This window comes from Salvelinus fontinalis, chromosome 5 (genome assembly GCF_029448725.1).
Source record: "Salvelinus fontinalis isolate EN_2023a chromosome 5, ASM2944872v1, whole genome shotgun sequence".
Lineage (NCBI taxonomy): Eukaryota > Metazoa > Chordata > Actinopteri > Salmoniformes > Salmonidae > Salvelinus > Salvelinus fontinalis.
Genome location: NC_074669.1, coordinates 64,450,619 through 64,471,460, shown reverse-complemented (window position 1 = coordinate 64,471,460; position 20,842 = coordinate 64,450,619). Strand labels below are relative to the sequence as shown.

At 55.7% G+C, this 20,842-nt stretch overlaps 1 protein-coding gene across 1 annotated transcript in view; it reads right to left on the bottom strand.

Annotated features, from left to right (window-relative positions):
* LOC129856016 (serine/arginine repetitive matrix protein 2-like) overlaps window positions 1-20,842 on the bottom strand; it is a 58,717-nt gene that overhangs the window by 15,079 nt on the left and 22,796 nt on the right. The window contains exons 4-6 of the mRNA XM_055924144.1: window positions 13,912-14,038; window positions 13,558-13,755; window positions 11,884-11,962 (exon numbers count right to left, since the gene is read on the bottom strand). Coding sequence (XP_055780119.1) covers window positions 11,884-11,962; window positions 13,558-13,755; window positions 13,912-14,038 — 404 coding nt within the window. The remainder of the gene's footprint in view (window positions 1-11,883; window positions 11,963-13,557; window positions 13,756-13,911; window positions 14,039-20,842) is intronic.

Genomic DNA, 20,842 nt, shown 5'->3' with positions numbered 1-20,842 from the left:
ACCTAATGCCTCAACCTAATGCCTCAACCTAATGCCTCAACCTAATGCCTCAACCTAATGCCTCACCCCAATGCCTCACCCCAATGCCTCAACCCAATGCCTCAACCTAATACCTCACCCTAATACCCCAACCTAATGCCTCAACCTAATGCCCCAACCTAATGCCCCAACCTAATGCCTCAACCTAATGCCTCAACCTAATGCCTCAACCTAATGCCTCAACCTAATGCCTCAACCTAATGCCTCAACCTAATGCCTCAACCTAATGCCTCAACCTAATGCCTCAACCTAATACCTCAACCTAATACCTCAACCTAATACCTCAACCTAATGCCTAAACCTAATACCTCAACCTAATGCCTCAACCTAATGCCTCAACCTAATACCTCAACCTAATGCCTCAACCTAATGCCTCAACCTAATGCCTCAACCTAATGCCTCACCCTAATACCCCAACCTAATGCCTCAACCTAATGCCTCAACCTAATGCCTCAACCTAATGCCTCAACCTAATGCCTCAACCTAATACCTCAACCTATTGCCTCAACCTATTGCCTCAACCTAATGCATCAACCTAATGCCCCAACCTAATACCTAATGCCTCAACCTAATGCCTCAACCTAATACCTCAACCTAATGCCCCAACCTAATGCCTCAACCTAATACCTCAACCTAATGCCTCAACCTAATGCCTCAACCTAATGCCTCAACCTAATGCCTCAACCTAATGCCTCAACCTATTGCCTCAACCTAATACCCCAACCTAATGCCTCAACCTAATGCCCCAACCTAATACCTAATGCCTCAACCTAATGCCTCAACCTAATGCCTCAACCTAATACCTCAACCTAATACCTCAACCTAATACCTCAACCTAATGCCTCAACCTAATGCCTCAACCTAATACCCCAACCTAATACCCCAACCTATTGCCTCAACCTAATGCCTCAACCTAATGCCTCAACCTAATGCCTCAACCTAATACCTCAACCTAATACCTCAACCTAATACCTCAACCTAATGCCTAAACCTAATACCTCAACCTAATGCCTCAACCTAATACCTCAACCTAATGCCTCAACCTAATACCTCAACCTAATGCCTCAACCTAATACCTCAACCTAATGCCTCAACCTAATGCCTCAACCTAATGCCTCAACCTAATGCCCCAACCTAATACCTCAACCTAATACCTCACCCTAATACCCCAACCTAATGCCTCAACCTAATGCCTCAACCTAATGCCTCAACCTAATGCCTCAACCTAATACCTCAACCTATTGCCTCAACCTAATGCCTCAACCTAATGCCCCAACCTAATGCCTCAACCTAATACCTCAACCTAATGCCCCAACCTAATGCCTCAACCTAATACCTCAACCTAATGCCTCAACCTAATGCCTCAACCTAATGCCTCAACCTAATGCCTCAACCTAATGCCTCAACCCAATACCCCAACCTAATGCCTCAACCTAATACCCCAACCTAATACCTAATGCCTCAACCTAATGCCTCAACCTAATGCCTCAACCTAATACCTCAACCTAATACCTCAACCTAATACCTCAACCTAATGCCTCAACCTAATGCCTCAACCTAATACCCCAACCTAATACCCCAACCTATTGCCTCAACCTAATGCCTCAACCTAATGCCTCAACCTAATGCCTCAACCTAATGCCTCAACCTAATACCTCAACCTAATACTAGCTTCCCCAAAAAAGCTCTTAAAGATATAACTCCAGTCTGCTCCTGATAAATGCAGCTATGTGAGACTGACCTGAAGGCCGGGTAGAAACAGAGCATCCTGAGTTAGTAAAGAAATACCAAATGTAACAGACTGGATTTGAATTGCACTTCGACTGTCAGTCATCAGGAGGGGAGTGTCCCCAGAGAGGCTAGACCAGAGCCCTATTCCCTATATAGTACACTACTTTAGACCAGAGCCCTATTCCCTATATAGTACACTACTATAGACCAGAGCCCTATTCCCTATATAGTGAACTACTTTAGACCAGAGCCCTATTCCCTATATAGTACACTACTTTAGACCAGAGCCCTATTCCCTATTATAGTGCACTACTATAGACCCCTACGGTGGCACCACAACAGGGCTTTCTCCATTTATACTGTTTCATCAAACTCCAAACAACAATCTGCCTTTTCATCCATTTCCTGCACTTGTGTTATCATGACAACTAGCGATTAGCCGCTCATCTAGCCATACAGCAGCACTGGTACCAGGCAGTATTAGCAAATCCAGGCCTGGTTAACGGAAACGGTTGGAATCATTGAAATATGATTATTCCGGAATATAGTGGGGTAGGCACCTTGAAAACATTTACATGGCAACAAATGAATAAGCCAGTGAGAGCAAGTATTGACAAGGGAAGGAACCAAAGTGTTTGTCAGTGTTTTCCAGGCGACCCTAATTACAGATGTTACATTACATGTCGTTTTCATGCTTCATGTAGCTCGGCAACATATTCACGCTTCATGTAGCTAGGCAACGTATTCACGCTTCATGTAGCTAGGCAACGTATTCACGCTTCATGTAGCTAGGCAACGTATTCATGCTTCATGTAGATAGGCAACATATTCATACTTCGTCTATTCCTCTCTGATAAGATACCGTTGCACTAACATGCTCATCTAGCCATACAGCAACACTGGTACCAGGCAGTATTAGCTAACTAGCTACGTTTGCTCCGACTCCCGAGTACATTTAGCAAGCTAGCCAACTAGCGATTAGCCGCTCATCTAGCCATACAGTAGCACTGGTACCAGGCAGTATTAGCTAACTAGCTACGTTTGCCTAGCCAACTAGCGATTAGCCGCTCATCTAGCCATACAGTAGCACTGGTACCAGGCAGTATTAGGTAACTAGCTACGTTTGCCTAGCCAACTAGCGATTAGCCGCTCATCTAGCCATACAGCAGCACTGGTACCAGGCAGTATTAGCTAACTAGCTACGGTTGCTCCCGACTCCCGAGTACATTTAGCAAGCTAGCCAACTAGCGATTAACAATAATTATTTTTCAGCAACACCTTGCTAAGAAAAGACAAACTAGCAAACAGTAGTTTGCAGACAATAAGCTATACAAACGAATAGTGAGCAACTGCTCTCTCCTTGAGTAACACTTGAGTAACAGGGCAGGGCTTGGTGTGGTTGGTGGCATGCAGGAGAGGGAGAACGATGACTCAAGAAGCAAAACGAGTTAACTATAAAAACGGACATTATTCGCGTCAGAGTTGCGTATTACATTTAACAAACCAAACACTGAAATAACGTTACAGAAGGTAAAGGTGAAAACTCAAACATCAATACCGCTATATAGTAAAATACGGTATACCCGCCCAGTCCTAGGCTAGACGGTATTTCAAGGGATACTTCGGGATGTCGGCATTAGTTATCTACTTCCCCAGAGTCAGATGAACGTGTGGATACCATTTTTATGTCCCTGAGTCCAATATGAAGGAAGTTAGAGGTAGTGTTGTGAGCCAATGCTAACTAGCGTTAGCGCAATGACTAGAAGTCTATGGGAACAGCTAGCATTCTAGTAGGTGTAATGACTGGAAGTCTATGGGTATCTGCTAGAATGCGATCAGATCCCCATAGACCTCCAGTCATTACGCCTCCTAGAATGTGATCAGATCCCCATAGACTTCCAGTCATTACACCTACTAGAATGCTAGCTGTTCCCATAGACTTCCAGTCATTACGTCTACTAGAATGTGATCAGATCCCCATAGACTTCCAGTCATTACACCTCCTAGAATGTGATCAGATCCCCATAGACTTCCAGTCATTACACCTACTAGAATGCTAGCTGTTCCCATAGACTTCCAGTCATTACACCTACTAGAATGCTAGCTGTTCCCATAGACTTCCAGTCATTACGCCTACTAGAATGCTAGCTGTTCCCATAGACTTCCAGTCATTACGTCTACTAGAATGCTAGCTGTTCCCATAGACTTCCAGTCATTACGCCTACTAGAATGCTAGCTGTTCCCATAGAATTCCAGTCATTGCGCTAACGCTAGTTAGCAATTTCCTTCAAACTGCACACATAGACATAGAAAAATGGTATCCATGAGTTCATCTGACTCTGCGGAAAATAGATAATATCCCTTTAAAAATTCCCCTTATAGGCTTCATAGTGTCTCTTAAACTCTGTAGGTTTAAGAGAAGAGGATTCAGCGAGGGTGACAACAACACAAAGATCTCTTAGGTCCAGTTTTTTTTTAAATCCTTTTGTTCTAAACAGCAGTAAAATGGCTTGTTTCAAGTTTCAACAACAATGTTATCCTTCACAGGGTGGTGGTTGAGAAGTAGAGGTTCATACAGGAATCTGTCCATGTTCAGATCAGAGACGTTGTGAGACCAGAGATAGACATGCTGAGAGGTTAAGTGAAAGAGCAGCTTATAAAGTGGGAGGAACTACAGAGACCCCCGACACCCTGAAAATTGTGTTTTGGTCCAATAGCTATAATACAACGGCTCCTTCTGAGATGCCCAATACCAGAGAAGAAAGAAAACACAGAGAGAGAGATGGGAGTTTACATGAGGAACATTTAGAAAACAAAGAGAGAGATGGGAGTTTACGTGAGGAACATTTAGAAAACAGAGAGAGAGATGGGAGTTTACATGAGGAACATTTAGAAAACAGAGAGAGAGATGGGAGTTTACGTGGGGAACATTTAGAAAACAGAGAGAAACATGGGAGTTTAAAGCAGCAGTTACATGAGGAACATTTAGAAAACAGAGAGAAACATGGGAGTTTACGTGAGGAACATTTAGAAAACAGAGAGAGAGATGGGAGTTTACATGAGGAACATTTAGAAAACAGAGAGAGAGATGGGAGTTTACATGAGGAACATTTAGAAAACAGAGAGAGAGATGGGAGTTTACATGAGGAACATTTAGAAAACAGAGAGAGAGATGGGAATTTAAAGCAGCAGTTACATGAGAAACATTTAGAAAACAGAGAGAAACAACACTGTATATAATATCCATATACAATGTGAATCTTTAACTAGGTCCAGTCCAGTGGACTCTCTGGCCAAATCAGTGACAAATGAACTACCGGGTAGACATGACAACCAGCTGACCTGAAGATTGGATTTAAAATACACCTGACTTAGGGGCCTCTCGGATGGCGCAGTGGTCCACCAGAGGTTCTGGGTTCGAGCCCAGGCTCTGTCGCAGCCGGGCCGCGACCGGGAGGCCCCTGGGGCGGTGCAGTGGTCTAAGGCCACCAGAGGTTCTGGGTTCGAGCCCAGGCTCTGTCGCAGCCGGGCCGCGACCGGGAGACCCCTGGGGCGGCGCACAATTGGCCCAGCGTCGTGCGGGTTAGGGAGGGTTTGGCCGGCAGGGATATATCCTTGTCTCATCGCTCAGTAGCGACTCCTGTGGCGGGCCTGTGCTCAGTGCACGCTGACCAGGTGCGCCAGGTGCACGGTGTTTCCTCCGACACGTTGGTGCGGCTGGCTTCCGGGTTGGATGGGCATTGTGTCAAGAAGCAACCATTTCTTTGTTGGGTCGTGTTTCGGAGGACGCACGGCTCTCGACCTTCGCCTCTCCCGAGTCCGTACGGGAGTTGCAGCGATGAGACAAGACTGTAACTACTAACAATTGGATCCCACAAAATTGGGGAGAAAAATAAGGGCAAAAAAAAAAAAATATTCTACAAAAATACACCTGACGTGTAGTGAAGAATGCCATTCTTGTTTTATAGTTCACACTATTTCTGGGTAATATAACCTGGTCTGCATGGACACACAGTGAAGCAGCTGAATGTCTGGTTTTTTAAAAAGGCCTGGCTTGTGATTAACATCAGACCTGGGGGTCAATATGACACAGAGGTCAAATACCCGGAGGTGTGCTTGATTTACCTTGATTAGGCAACAAATGGGACCAGAAGTCCAGAAATCTACAAAGTCTGCATGTCGAGCGAAAACAAAACCAAGCGCACCGAGTATTTAATGAAAGCTGTTATTGGACCCTGATCTACAAAACAGTCTCCTGTTCTTTAGGAGGTCGAGGTCGAGTGGAGTTCAAGTCTTGTCGGTTCTAGACTCTAATGTTCTGTAGTCTAGAACCTGTTTGTGGCGCCGTTAGTCCCTGAGTCGGTAAAACCGGCAGAGTCCAGCGGTTGCCATGTGGTCGTAGTCGTGACGATGACGGGCCTCCTCTTGGGCGGTACCTTGAGGGTTCCGTTGCGCTCTTTGACCTTGTACTCCAGCGTGCTGTGAGGTATCCCATAAACCACCTGGGCCTTAGAAACGCTCATCCTGCCCCCCATCACCATGACGATAGCCTCCTCCAGCAGGTCGTGGTCGTACTGCCGGTAGCGCCCGCGCTTCTTCCTGGACTGCTTGTTATCCCCGCTACGCTCCGCCCCTTCCTCAGGATCGTCCAATGAGGAGCAGCGGCGGTGGGCGGGGCAGCGGGGTGAGAGGTCAGGCAGGTCGAGGGAGGGCAGGAGAGCGCGGTGGAGTCTCAGCAGAGAGGAAGAGGTAGCAGCAATATTAGTGGAGGTGGTGCCATGGTGTGGTGTGGGGTGGTAGTGCAGGGCCTCAGCCAGGCTGTAAGGCTCAGGGAGAGCTGGTCTGGAGCGCGATATGACCTGGGGGATACGGAGGGGGGGCTCCTCTCTGAGCTGGGGGGGTAGAGACCGGGACAAAGCCCTCCGCAGGCCACGCTGGCTCAGACAGGACGAAGAGGACGGGAGGAAGAGCGTCTCTCCGTTCTCCTCCCTCGCTCCCAGCTCCGCCCAGACCGCCACCCTCTGCAACACCAGCCGCGCCTCCTCGCCGTGCGCCGACGACATCGCGTCCTGCGAGGTCACATCCTCCCCCTCCAGCTGTGAGCGCAGGATTCCAGGGGGGATTCCGTAGAGAAGGACAGCTCTGTTCTCCTGGAGATAACCAGACCTCACGTCTCTCAGAGCCTTGGACAGCAGCCCCTCGGACAGCTCGCTGGACCTCTGGGCATGGTGTCCCTCGCTCTGGTACGCCCCGGCTGCTCCCCAACGCTGCTGCTGCCTCCTAGTGGGACGGAGGACCAAACAGCGTCAGCATCAGGGAGGGGGGGTGAGGGAGGCAAGGGGATGGGGGGGGGCGATTCCTTTTTGTTGTGTTGGTGACATAACTTCCAACGGTCCTGTTGTGATCTGTGACTTCGTCGGCTGTGAGTGACATCATCTCTGCCTGTCATATGTCACATGTAGAAAGGGAGTGACATCATCTCTGTGCGTCTGTCACATGAAGAAAGGGCGTGACATCATCTCTGTGCGTCTGTCACATGAAGAGAGGTTTGCAGTGTAGTTTAATCCACTCCAGTCTGTGACGTTATGCTGTCTCACACCCCCCCCCCCCCCCCCCCCCCGAGTAACTAGTTCCACTTGTTTCTGTGTGTCAGTCTGAATAGCTGAGGTTACAGACCCCCCCATCCCACCACATCCACCTCTAGACAGTCTACTGATACAGACCACCTGACACTGTCCCACTACATCCACCACTAGACAGTCTACTGATACAGACCACCTGACACTGTCCCACTACATCCACCACTAGACAGTCTACTGATACAGACCACCTGACACTGTCCCACTACATCCACCACTAGACAGTCTACTGATACAGACCACCTGACACTGTCCCACTACATCCACCTCTAGACAGTCTACTGATACAGACCACCTGACACTGTCCCACTACATCCACCACTAGACAGTCTACTGATACAGACCACCTGACACTGTCCCACTACATCCACCTCTAGACAGTCTACTGATACAGACCACCTGACACTGTCCCACTACATCCACCACTAGACAGTCTACTGATACAGACCACCTGACACTGTCCCACTACATCCACCACTAGACAGTCTACTGATACAGACCACCTGACACTGTCCCACTACATCCACCACTAGACAGTCTACTGATACAGACCACCTGACACTGTCCCACTACATCCACCACTAGACAGTCTACTGATACAGACCACCTGACACTGTCCCACTACATCCACCTCTAGACAGTCTACTGATACAGACCACCTGACACTGTCCCACTACATCCACCACTAGACAGTCTACTGATACAGACCACCTGACACTGTCCCACTACATCCACCTCTAGACAGTCTACTGATACAGACCACCTGACACTGTCCCACTACATCCACCTCTAGACAGTCTACTGATACAGACCACCTGACACTGTCCCACTACATCCACCTCTAGACAGTCTACTGATACAGACCACCTGACACTGTCCCACTACATCCACCACTAGACAGTCTACTGATACAGACCACCTGACACTGTCCCACTACATCCACCTCTAGACAGTCTACTGATACAGACCACCTGACACTGTCCCACTACATCCACCACTAGACAGTCTACTGATACAGACCACCTGACACTGTCCCACTACATCCACCTCTAGACAGTCTACTGATACAGACCACCTGACACTGTCCCACTACATCCACCACTAGACAGTCTACTGATACAGACCACCTGACACTGTCCCACTACATCCACCACTAGACAGTCTACTGATACAGACCACCTGACACTGTCCCACTACATCCACCACTAGACAGTCTACTGATACAGACCACCTGACACTGTCCCACTACATCCACCACTAGACAGTCTACTGATACAGACCACCTGACACTGTCCCACTACATCCACCTCTAGACAGTCTACTGATACAGACCACCTGACACTGTCCCACTACATCCACCTCTAGACAGTCTACTGATACAGACCACCTGACACTGTCCCACTACATCCACCACTAGACAGTCTACTGATACAGACCACCTGACACTGTCCCACTACATCCACCACTAGACAGTCTACTGATACAGACCACCTGACACTGTCCCACTACATCCACCACTAGACAGTCTACTGATACAGACCACCTGACACTGTCCCACTACATCCACCACTAGACAGTCTACTGATACAGACCACCTGACACTGTCCCACTACATCCACCACTAGACAGTCTACTGATACAGACCACCTGACACTGTCCCACTACATCCACCACTAGACAGTCTACTGATACAGACCACCTGACACTGTCCCACTACATCCACCACTAGACAGTCTACTGATACAGACCACCTGACACTGTCCCACTACATCCACCACTAGACAGTCTACTGATACAGACCACCTGACACTGTCCCACTACATCCACCTCTAGACAGTCTACTGATACAGACCACCTGACACTGTCCCACTACATCCACCTCTAGACAGTCTACTGATACAGACCACCTGACACTGTCCCACTACATCCACCACTAGACAGTCTACTGATACAGACCACCTGACACTGTCCCACTACATCCACCTCTAGACAGTCTACTGATACAGACCACCTGACACTGTCCCACTACATCCACCACTAGACAGTCTACTGATACAGACCACCTGACACTGTCCCACTACATCCACCACTAGACAGTCTACTGATACAGACCACCTGACACTGTCCCACTACATCCACCACTAGACAGTCTACTGATACAGACCACCTGACACTGTCCCACCACATCCACCACTAGACAGTCTACTGATACAGACCACCTGACACTGTCCCACTACATCCACCACTAGACAGTCTACTGATACAGACCACCTGACACTGTCCCACTACATCCACCACTAGACAGTCTACTGATACAGACCACCTGACACTGTCCCACTACATCCACCACTAGACAGTCTACTGATACAGACCACCTGACACTGTCCCACTACATCCACCACTAGACAGTCTACTGATACAGACCACCTGACACTGTCCCACTACATCCACCACTAGACAGTCTACTGATACAGACCACCTGACACTGTCCCACTACATCCACCTCTAGACAGTCTACTGATACAGACCACCTGACACTGTCCCACTACATCCACCACTAGACAGTCTACTGATACAGACCACCTGACACTGTCCCACTACATCCACCACTAGACAGTCTACTGATACAGACCACCTGACACTGTCCCACTACATCCACCACTAGACAGTCTACTGATACAGACCACCTGACACTGTCCCACTACATCCACCACTAGACAGTCTACTGATACAGACCACCTGACACTGTCCCACTACATCCACCACTAGACAGTCTACTGATACAGACCACCTGACACTGTCCCACTACATCCACCACTAGACAGTCTACTGATACAGACCACCTGACACTGTCCCACTACATCCACCACTAGACAGTCTACTGATACAGACCACCTGACACTGTCCCACTACATCCACCACTAGACAGTCTACTGATACAGACCACCTGACACTGTCCCACTACATCCACCTCTAGACAGTCTACTGATACAGACCACCTGACACTGTCCCACTACATCCACCACTAGACAGTCTACTGATACAGACCACCTGACACTGTCCCACTACATCCACCACTAGACAGTCTACTGATACAGACCACCTGACACTGTCCCACTACATCCACCTCTAGACAGTCTACTGATACAGACCACCTGACACTGTCCCACTACATCCACCACTAGACAGTCTACTGATACAGACCACCTGACACTGTCCCACTACATCCACCACTAGACAGTCTACTGATACAGACCACCTGACACTGTCCCACTACATCCACCTCTAGACAGTCTACTGATACAGACCACCTGACACTGTCCCACTACATCCACCTCTAGACAGTCTACTGATACAGACCACCTGACACTGTCCCACTACATCCACCTCTAGACAGTCTACTGATACAGACCACCTGACACTGTCCCACTACATCCACCACTAGACAGTCTACTGATACAGACCACCTGACACTGTCCCACTACATCCACCTCTAGACAGTCTACTGATACAGACCACCTGACACTGTCCCACTACATCCACCTCTAGACAGTCTACTGATACAGACCACCTGACACTGTCCCACTACATCCACCACTAGACAGTCTACTGATACAGACCACCTGACACTGTCCCACTACATCCACCACTAGACAGTCTACTGATACAGACAACCTGACACTGTCCCACTACATCCACCACTAGACAGTCTACTGATACAGACCACCTGACACTGTCCCACTACATCCACCTCTAGACAGTCTACTGATACAGACCACCTGACACTGTCCCACTACATCCACCACTAGACAGTCTACTGATACAGACCACCTGACACTGTCCCACTACATCCACCACTAGACAGTCTACTGATACAGACCACCTGACACTGTCCCACTACATCCACCTCTAGACAGTCTACTGATACAGACCACCTGACACTGTCCCACTACATCCACCTCTAGACAGTCTACTGATACAGACCACCTGACACTGTCCCACTACATCCACCACTAGACAGTCTACTGATACAGACCACCTGACACTGTCCCACTACATCCACCTCTAGACAGTCTACTGATACAGACCACCTGACACTGTCCCACTACATCCACCACTAGACAGTCTACTGATACAGACCACCTGACACTGTCCCACTACATCCACCTCTAGACAGTCTACTGATACAGACCACCTGACACTGTCCCACTACATCCACCACTAGACAGTCTACTGATACAGACCACCTGACACTGTCCCACTACATCCACCACTAGACAGTCTACTGATACAGACCACACTACTCTGAATTATGTCGTGTTTTTGCCGTACACGCTAAATAGTATGGTACTTAAAAGTGATAGTATTGTATTGTCAAGGCATGGTAAATAGTAACGACGGCATCTATTGGCTATGCATACTTAGTAGCGTGCTAGTATGGACATTATGGACCAATGAGAGGAGAGACACTCACCCTGAGGCTTTGTGAATGGTGGGTGACGTGGAGGCGGAGCTGGCAGAGTTCCGCTTGGAGAGGTCGAGCACACTGTCCGCTACGGGAGGAATCAGACAACTAGTTAGAGGTCAGACAACTAGTCAGAGGCCGGACAACTAGTCAGTGGTCAGACAACTAGTCAGAGTTCACACAACTAGTCAGAGTTCACACAACTAGTCAGTGGTCAGACAACTAGTCAGAGTTCACACAACTAGTCAGAGGCCAGACAACTAGTCAGTGGTCAGACAACTAGTCAGTCAGAGACCAGACAACTAGTCAGTGGTCAGACAACTAGTCAAAGGTCACGCAACTAGTCAGAGGTCAGACAACTAGTTAGAGGTCAGACAACTAGTCAGAGGTCAGACAACTAGTCAGAGGTCAGACAACTAGTCAGCGGTCAGACAACTAGTTAAAGGTCACGCAACTAGTTAGAGGTCAGACAACTAGTCAGAGGTCAGACAACTAGTCAGTGGTCAGACAACTAGTCAGTGGTCAGACAACTAGTCAGTGGTCAGACAACTAGTCAGTGGTCAGACAACTAGTCAGTGGTCAGACAACTAGTCAGTGGTCAGACAACTAGTCAGTGGTCAGACAACTAGTCAGAGTTCAGACAACTAGTCAGAGGTCACACAACTAGTCAGTGGTCAGAAAACTAGTCAGAGTCCAGACAACTAGTCAGTGGTCAGACAACTAGTCAGTGGTCAGACAACTAGTCAGAGTTCAGACAACTAGTCAGAGGTCACACAACTAGTCAGTGGTCAGAAAACTAGTCAGAGTCCAGACAACTAGTCAGTGGTCAGACAACTAGTTAGAGGTCAGACAACTAGTCAGTGGTCACACAACTAGTCAGTTGTCAGACAACTAGTCAGAGGCCAGACAACTAGTCAGAGATGTGTGGCTCTAGGTCCTGTTGGGTTCTCTACCTGGTATTGGATTCTAAGTCCTGTTGGGTTCTCTACCTGGTATTGGATTCTAAGTCCTGTTGGGTTCTCTACCTGGTATTGGATTCTAAGTCCTGTTGGGTTCTCTACCTGGTATTGGGTTCTAGGTCCTGTTGGGTTCTCTACCTGGTATTGGGTTCTAAGTCCTGTTGGGTTCCCTACCTGGTATTGGGTTCTAAGTCCTGTTGGGTTCTCTACCTGGTATTGGGTTCTAAGTCCTGTTGGGTTCCCTACCTGGTATTGGTTCTAAGTCCTGTTGGGTTCTCTACCTGGTATTGGTTCTAAGTCCTGTTGGGTTCTCTACCTGGTATTGGATTCTAAGTCCTGTTGGGTTCTCTACCTGGTATTTGATTCTAAGTCCTGTTGGGTTCTCTACCTGGTATTGGTTCTAAGTCCTGTTGGGTTCTCTACCTGGTGTTGGGTTCTAAGTCCTGTTGGGTTCTCTACCTGGTATTGGATTCTAAGTCCTGTTGGGTTCTCTACCTGGTATTGGGTTCTAAGTCCTGTTGGGTTCTCTACCTGGTATTGGTTATAAGTCCTTTTGGGTTCCCTACCTGGTATTGGTTCTAAGTCCTGTTGGGTTCTCTACCTGGTATTGGTTATAAGTCCTTTTGGGTTCCCTACCTGGAATTGGTTCTAGGTTCTGTTGGGTTCTCTCCCTGGTGTTGGTTCTCTACCTGGTGTGGGTTCTAAGTCCTGTCGGGTTCTCTACCTGTTGTGGGTTCCTCCTCCTGGTTCCGTGTCACAGTGAGGTCTAGCGGTGTGTCGAGGTCAGACCGCTGGGAGCCTGTGATGGTAGAGGTGGTAAGGCGTGTCTTGGAGGCGTACTCCATAGCGAACTGCCTGACCATCCTCCTCATCAGTTCCTGGGCCACCAGAGGAACGTTAGGGTCTCCGCTGGACGCCAGCTCTGGCATGGACAGACAATCAATCACAGGTATATACACTGTCTACGTACATTTCTCTAGCATGTATGAACCAGGTAGCCAACGATGCTACGTGGCGTTGTTAGCATTAGAGTGTAAATGCCAGCCGTCGTCTCTGTTCTGATTGAACGGGGACTCACCTTTCTTATGGAACACAGCGTGGAGGAACCTGTGAGCTGATAGGCTGCTGTCCGAGAGGGAAGGGGCTTGGACGGGCGTGTCGTCTGAGGGGGAGGGCAGGGGGGAGGCGGCCACTGGGACATGGTCCTATTAGAAGAGGAAGAGACAATGTCATAACAACACATACAAGCCACACCAGACGGCATAGGGCGCGTTCCTCTGCCCAGGCGGCGTAGGGCGCGTTCCTCTGCCCAGGCGGCGTAGGGCGCGTTCCTCTACCCAAACGGCGTAGGGCGCGTTCCTCTACCCAGACGGCGTAGGGCGCGTTCCTCTACCCAGACGGCGTAGGGCGCGTTCCTCTACCCAGGCGGCGTAGGGCGCGTTCCTCTGCCCAGGCGGCGTAGGGCGCGTTCCTCTGCCCAGGCGGCGTAGGGCGCGTTCCTCTGCCCAGGCGGCGTAGGGCGCGTTCCTCTACCCAGGCGGCGTAGGGCGCGTTCCTCTACCCAGGCGGCGTAGGGCGCGTTCCTCTACCCAGGCGGCGTAGGGCGCGTTCCTCTACCCAGGCGGCGTAGGGCGCGTTCCTCTGCCCAGGCGGCGTAGGGCGCGTTCCTCTGCCCAGACGGCGTAGGGCGCGTTCCTCTGCCCAGACGGCGTAGGGCGCGTTCCTCTGCCCAGACGGCGTAGGGCGCGTTCCTCTGCCCAGACGGCGTAGGGCGCGTTCCTCTGCCCAAACGGCGTAGGGCGCGTTCCTCTACCCAGGCGGCGTAGGGCGCGTTCCTCTGCCCAAACGGCGTAGGGCGCGTTCCTCTACCCAGACGGCGTAGGGCGCGTTCCTCTGCCCAGACGGCGTAGGGCGCGTTCCTCTGCCCAAACGGCGTAGGGCGCGTTCCTCTACCCAGGCGGCGTAGGGCGCGTTCCTCTACCCAAACGGCGTAGGGCGCGTTCCTCTACCCAGGCGGCGTAGGGCGCGTTCCTCTGCCCAGACGGCGTAGGGCGCGTTCCTCTACCCAGGCGGCGTAGGGCGCGTTCCTCTACCCAGACGGCGTAGGGCGCGTTCCTCTACCCAGACGGCGTAGGGCGCGTTCCTCTACCCAGGCGGCGTAGGGCGCGTTCCTCTACCCAGGCGGCGTAGGGCGCGTTCCTCTACCCAGGCGGCGTAGGGCGCGTTCCTCTACCCAGGCGGCGTAGGGCGCGTTCCTCTACCCAGGCGGCGTAGGGCGCGTTCCTCTACCCAGACGGCGTAGGGCGCGTTCCTCTACCCAGACGGCGTAGGGCGCGTTCCTCTACCCAGACGGCGTAGGGCGCGTTCCTCTACCCAGACGGCGTAGGGCGCGTTCCTCTACCCAGGCGGCGTAGGGCGCGTTCCTCTGCCCAAACGGCGTAGGGCGCGTTCCTCTGCCCAGGCGGCGTAGGGCGCGTTCCTCTACCCAGACGGCGTAGGGCGCGTTCCTCTACCCAGGCGGCGTAGGGCGCGTTCCTCTACCCAGGCGGCGTAGGGCGCGTTCCTCTACCCAGGCGGCGTAGGGCGCGTTCCTCTACCCAGGCGGCGTAGGGCGCGTTCCTCTACCCAGGCGGCGTAGGGCGCGTTCCTCTACCCAGACGGCGTAGGGCGCGTTCCTCTACCCAGACGGCGTAGGGCGCGTTCCTCTACCCAGGCGGCGTAGGGCGCGTTCCTCTGCCCAAACGGCGTAGGGCGCGTTCCTCTGCCCAGGCGGCGTAGGGCGCGTTCCTCTGCCCAGGCGGCGTAGGGCGCGTTCCTCTACCCAGGCGGCGTAGGGCGCGTTCCTCTACCCAGGCGGCGTAGGGCGCGTTCCTCTGCCCAGGCGGCGTAGGGCGCGTTCCTCTGCCCAAACGGCGTAGGGCGCGTTCCTCTACCCAGGCGGCGTAGGGCGCGTTCCTCTACCCAGGCGGCGTAGGGCGCGTTCCTCTGCCCAGACGGCGTAGGGCGCGTTCCTCTGCCCAGACGGCGTAGGGCGCGTTCCTCTACCCAGGCGGCGTAGGGCGCGTTCCTCTACCCAGGCGGCGTAGGGCGCGTTCCTCTGCCCAGGCGGCGTAGGGCGCGTTCCTCTGCCCAGGCGGCGTAGGGCGCGTTCCTCTGCCCAAACGGCGTAGGGCGCGTTCCTCTGCCCAGACGGCGTAGGGCGCGTTCCTCTGCCCAAACGGCGTAGGGCGCGTTCCTCTGCCCAGACGGCGTAGGGCGCGTTCCTCTACCCAGGCGGCGTAGGGCGCGTTCCTCTACCCAGGCGGCGTAGGGCGCGTTCCTCTACCCAGGCGGCGTAGGGCGCGTTCCTCTGCCCAGGCGGCGTAGGGCGCGTTCCTCTGCCCAGGCGGCGTAGGGCGCGTTCCTCTGCCCAGGCGGCGTAGGGCGCGTTCCTCTGCCCAAACGGCGTAGGGCGCGTTCCTCTACCCAGGCGGCGTAGGGCGCGTTCCTCTACCCAGGCGGCGTAGGGCGCGTTCCTCTACCCAAACGGCGTAGGGCGCGTTCCTCTACCCAGGCGGCGTAGGGCGCGTTCCTCTACCCAGACGGCGTAGGGCGCGTTCCTCTACCCAGGCGGCGTAGGGCGCGTTCCTCTACCCAGGCGGCGTAGGGCGCGTTCCTCTACCCAGGCGGCGTAGGGCGCGTTCCTCTACCCAGGCGGCGTAGGGCGCGTTCCTCTACCCAGGCGGCGTAGGGCGCGTTCCTCTACCCAGGCGGCGTAGGGCGCGTTCCTCTACCCAGGCGGCGTAGGGCGCGTTCCTCTACCCAGGCGGCGTAGGGCGCGTTCCTCTGCCCAAACGGCGTAGGGCGCGTTCCTCTGCCCAAACGGCGTAGGGCGCGTTCCTCTGCCCAAACGGCGTAGGGCGCGTTCCTCTACCCAAACGGCGTAGGGCGCGTTCCTCTACCCAGGCGGCGTAGGGCGCGTTCCTCTACCCAGGCGGCGTAGGGCGCGTTCCTCTACCCAGGCGGCGTAGGGCGCGTTCCTCTACCCAGGCGGCGTAGGGCGCGTTCCTCTGCCCAGGCGGCGTAGGGCGCGTTCCTCTGCCCAGGCGGCGTAGGGCGCGTTCCTCTACCCAGGCGGCGTAGGGCGCGTTCCTCTGCCCAGACGGCGTAGGGCGCGTTCCTCTGCCCAGGCGGCGTAGGGCGCGTTCCTCTGCCCAGACGGCGTAGGGCGCGTTCCTCTACCCAGGCGGCGTAGGGCGCGTTCCTCTACCCAGGCGGCGTAGGGCGCGTTCCTCTACCCAGGCGGCGTAGGGCGCGTTCCTCTACCCAGGCGGCGTAGGGCGCGTTCCTCTACCCAGGCGGCGTAGGGCGCGTTCCTCTACCCAGGCGGCGTAGGGCGCGTTCCTCTACCCAGGCGGCGTAGGGCGCGTTCCTCTACCCAGGCGGCGTAGGGCGCGTTCCTCTACCCAGGCGGCGTAGGGCGCGTTCCTCTACCCAGGCGGCGTAGGGCGCGTTCCTCTACCCAGGCGGCGTAGGGCGCGTTCCTCTGCCCAGGCGGCGTAGGGCGCGTTCCTCTGCCCAGGCGGCGTAGGGCGCGTTCCTCTGCCCAGGCGGCGTAGGGCGCGTTCCTCTACCCAGACGGCGTAGGGCGCGTTCCTCTACCCAGACGGCGTAGGGCGCGTTCCTCTGCCCAAACGGCGTAGGGCGCGTTCCTCTACCCAGGCGGCGTAGGGCGCGTTCCTCTGCCCAGACGGCGTAGGGCGCGTTCCTCTACCCAGACGGCGTAGGGCGCGTTCCTCTACCCAGACGGCGTAGGGCGCGTTCCTCTGCCCAAACGGCGTAGGGCGCGTTCCTCTACCCAGGCGGCGTAGGGCGCGTTCCTCTGCCCAGGCGGCGTAGGGCGCGTTCCTCTACCCAGACGGCGTAGGGCGCGTTCCTCTACCCAGGCGGCGTAGGGCGCGTTCCTCTACCCAGGCGGCGTAGGGCGCGTTCCTCTACCCAGGCGGCGTAGGGCGCGTTCCTCTGCCCAGGCGGCGTAGGGCGCGTTCCTCTGCCCAGGCGGCGTAGGGCGCGTTCCTCTACCCAAACGGCGTAGGGCGCGTTCCTCTACCCAGACGGCGTAGGGCGCGTTCCTCTGCCCAGACGGCGTAGGGCGCGTTCCTCTACCCAGACGGCGTAGGGCGCGTTCCTCTGCCCAGACGGCGTAGGGCGCGTTCCTCTACCCAGGCGGCGTAGGGCGCGTTCCTCTGCCCAAACGGCGTAGGGCGCGTTCCTCTACCCAGGCGGCGTAGGGCGCGTTCCTCTGCCCAGACGGCGTAGGGCGCGTTCCTCTACCCAGACGGCGTAGGGCGCGTTCCTCTGCCCAAACGGCGTAGGGCGCGTTCCTCTACCCAGACGGCGTAGGGCGCGTTCCTCTGCCCAAACGGCGTAGGGAGCGTTCCTCTACCCAGACGGCGTAGGGCGCGTTCCTCTGCCCAGACGGCGTAGGGCGCGTTCCTCTGCCCAAACGGCGTAGGGCGCGTTCCTCTACCCAGGCGGCGTAGGGCGCGTTCCTCTACCCAGACGGCGTAGGGCGCGTTCCTCTACCCAGGCGGCGTAGGGCGCGTTCCTCTGCCCAGACGGCGTAGGGCGCGTTCCTCTACCCAGGCGGCGTAGGGCGCGTTCCTCTACCCAGACGGCGTAGGGCGCGTTCCTCTACCCAGGCGGCGTAGGGCGCGTTCCTCTACCCAGGCGGCGTAGGGCGCGTTCCTCTACCCAGGCGGCGTAGGGCGCGTTCCTCTACCCAGGCGGCGTAGGGCGCGTTCCTCTACCCAGGCGGCGTAGGGCGCGTTCCTCTACCCAGACGGCGTAGGGCGCGTTCCTCTACCCAGACGGCGTAGGGCGCGTTCCTCTACCCAGGCGGCGTAGGGCGCGTTCCTCTGCCCAAACGGCGTAGGGCGCGTTCCTCTGCCCAGACGGCGTAGGGCGCGTTCCTCTGCCCAAACGGCGTAGGGCGCGTTCCTCTGCCCAGACGGCGTAGGGCGCGTTCCTCTACCCAGGCGGCGTAGGGCGCGTTCCTCTGCCCAGACGGCGTAGGGCGCGTTCCTCTGCCCAGACGGCGTAGGGCGCGTTCCTCTGCCCAGACGGCGTAGGGCGCGTTCCTCTACCCAGACGGCGTAGGGCGCGTTCCTCTACCCAGGCGGCGTAGGGCGCGTTCCTCTACCCAGGCGGCGTAGGGCGCGTTCCTCTACCCAGGCGGCGTAGGGCGCGTTCCTCTACCCAGGCGGCGTAGGGCGCGTTCCTCTACCCAGGCGGCGTAGGGCGCGTTCCTCTACCCAGGCGGCGTAGGGCGCGTTCCTCTACCCAGGCGGCGTAGGGCGCGTTCCTCTACCCAAACGGCGTAGGGCGCGTTCCTCTGCCCAGACGGCGTAGGGCGCGTTCCTCTGCCCAGACGGCGTAGGGCGCGTTCCTCTGCCCAGACGGCGTAGGGCGCGTTCCTCTACCCAGGCGGCGTAGGGCGCGTTCCTCTGCCCAGGCGGCGTAGGGCGCGTTCCTCTGCCCAGGCGGCGTAGGGCGCGTTCCTCTGCCCAGGCGGCGTAGGGCGCGTTCCTCTGCCCAAACGGCGTAGGGCGCGTTCCTCTGCCCAGACGGCGTAGGGCGCGTTCCTCTGCCCAAACGGCGTAGGGCGCGTTCCTCTGCCCAGACGGCGTAGGGCGCGTTCCTCTACCCAGGCGGCGTAGGGCGCGTTCCTCTACCCAGGCGGCGTAGGGCGCGTTCCTCTACCCAGGCGGCGTAGGGCGCGTTCCTCTGCCCAGGCGGCGTAGGGCGCGTTCCTCTGCCCAGGCGGCGTAGGGCGCGTTCCTCTGCCCAGGCGGCGTAGGGCGCGTTCCTCTGCCCAAACGGCGTAGGGCGCGTTCCTCTACCCAGGCGGCGTAGGGCGCGTTCCTCTACCCAGGCGGCGTAGGGCGCGTTCCTCTACCCAGGCGGCGTAGGGCGCGTTCCTCTACCCAGACGGCGTAGGGCGCGTTCCTCTACCCAGGCGGCGTAGGGCGCGTTCCTCTACCCAGGCGGCGTAGGGCGCGTTCCTCTACCCAGGCGGCGTAGGGCGCGTTCCTCTACCCAGGCGGCGTAGGGCGCGTTCCTCTACCCAGGCGGCGTAGGGCGCGTTCCTCTACCCAGGCGGCGTAGGGCGCGTTCCTCTACCCAGGCGGCGTAGGGCGCGTTCCTCTACCCAGGCGGCGTAGGGCGCGTTCCTCTGCCCAAACGGCGTAGGGCGCGTTCCTCTGCCCAAACGGCGTAGGGCGCGTTCCTCTGCCCAAACGGCGTAGGGCGCGTTCCTCTACCCAAACGGCGTAGGGCGCGTTCCTCTACCCAGGCGGCGTAGGGCGCGTTCCTCTACCCAGGCGGCGTAGGGCGCGTTCCTCTACCCAGGCGGCGTAGGGCGCGTTCCTCTACCCAGGCGGCGTAGGGCGCGTTCCTCTACCCAGGCGGCGTAGGGCGCGTTCCTCTGCCCAGGCGGCGTAGGGCGCGTTCCTCTGCCCAGGCGGCGTAGGGCGCGTTCCTCTACCCAGGCGGCGTAGGGCGCGTTCCTCTGCCCAGACGGCGTAGGGCGCGTTCCTCTGCCCAGGCGGCGTAGGGCGCGTTCCTCTGCCCAGACGGCGTAGGGCGCGTTCCTCTGCCCAAACGGCGTAGGGCGCGTTCCTCTGCCCAGGCGGCGTAGGGCGCGTTCCTCTACCCAGGCGGCGTAGGGCGCGTTCCTCTGCCCAGACGGCGTAGGGCGCGTTCCTCTGCCCAGGCGGCGTAGGGCGCGTTCCTCTGCCCAGACGGCGTAGGGCGCGTTCCTCTGCCCAAACGGCGTAGGGCGCGTTCCTCTACCCAGGCGGCGTAGGGCGCGTTCCTCTACCCAGGCGGCGTAGGGCGCGTTCCTCTACCCAGGCGGCGTAGGGCGCGTTCCTCTACCCAGGCGGCGTAGGGCGCGTTCCTCTACCCAGGCGGCGTAGGGCGCGTTCCTCTACCCAGGCGGCGTAGGGCGCGTTCCTCTACCCAGGCGG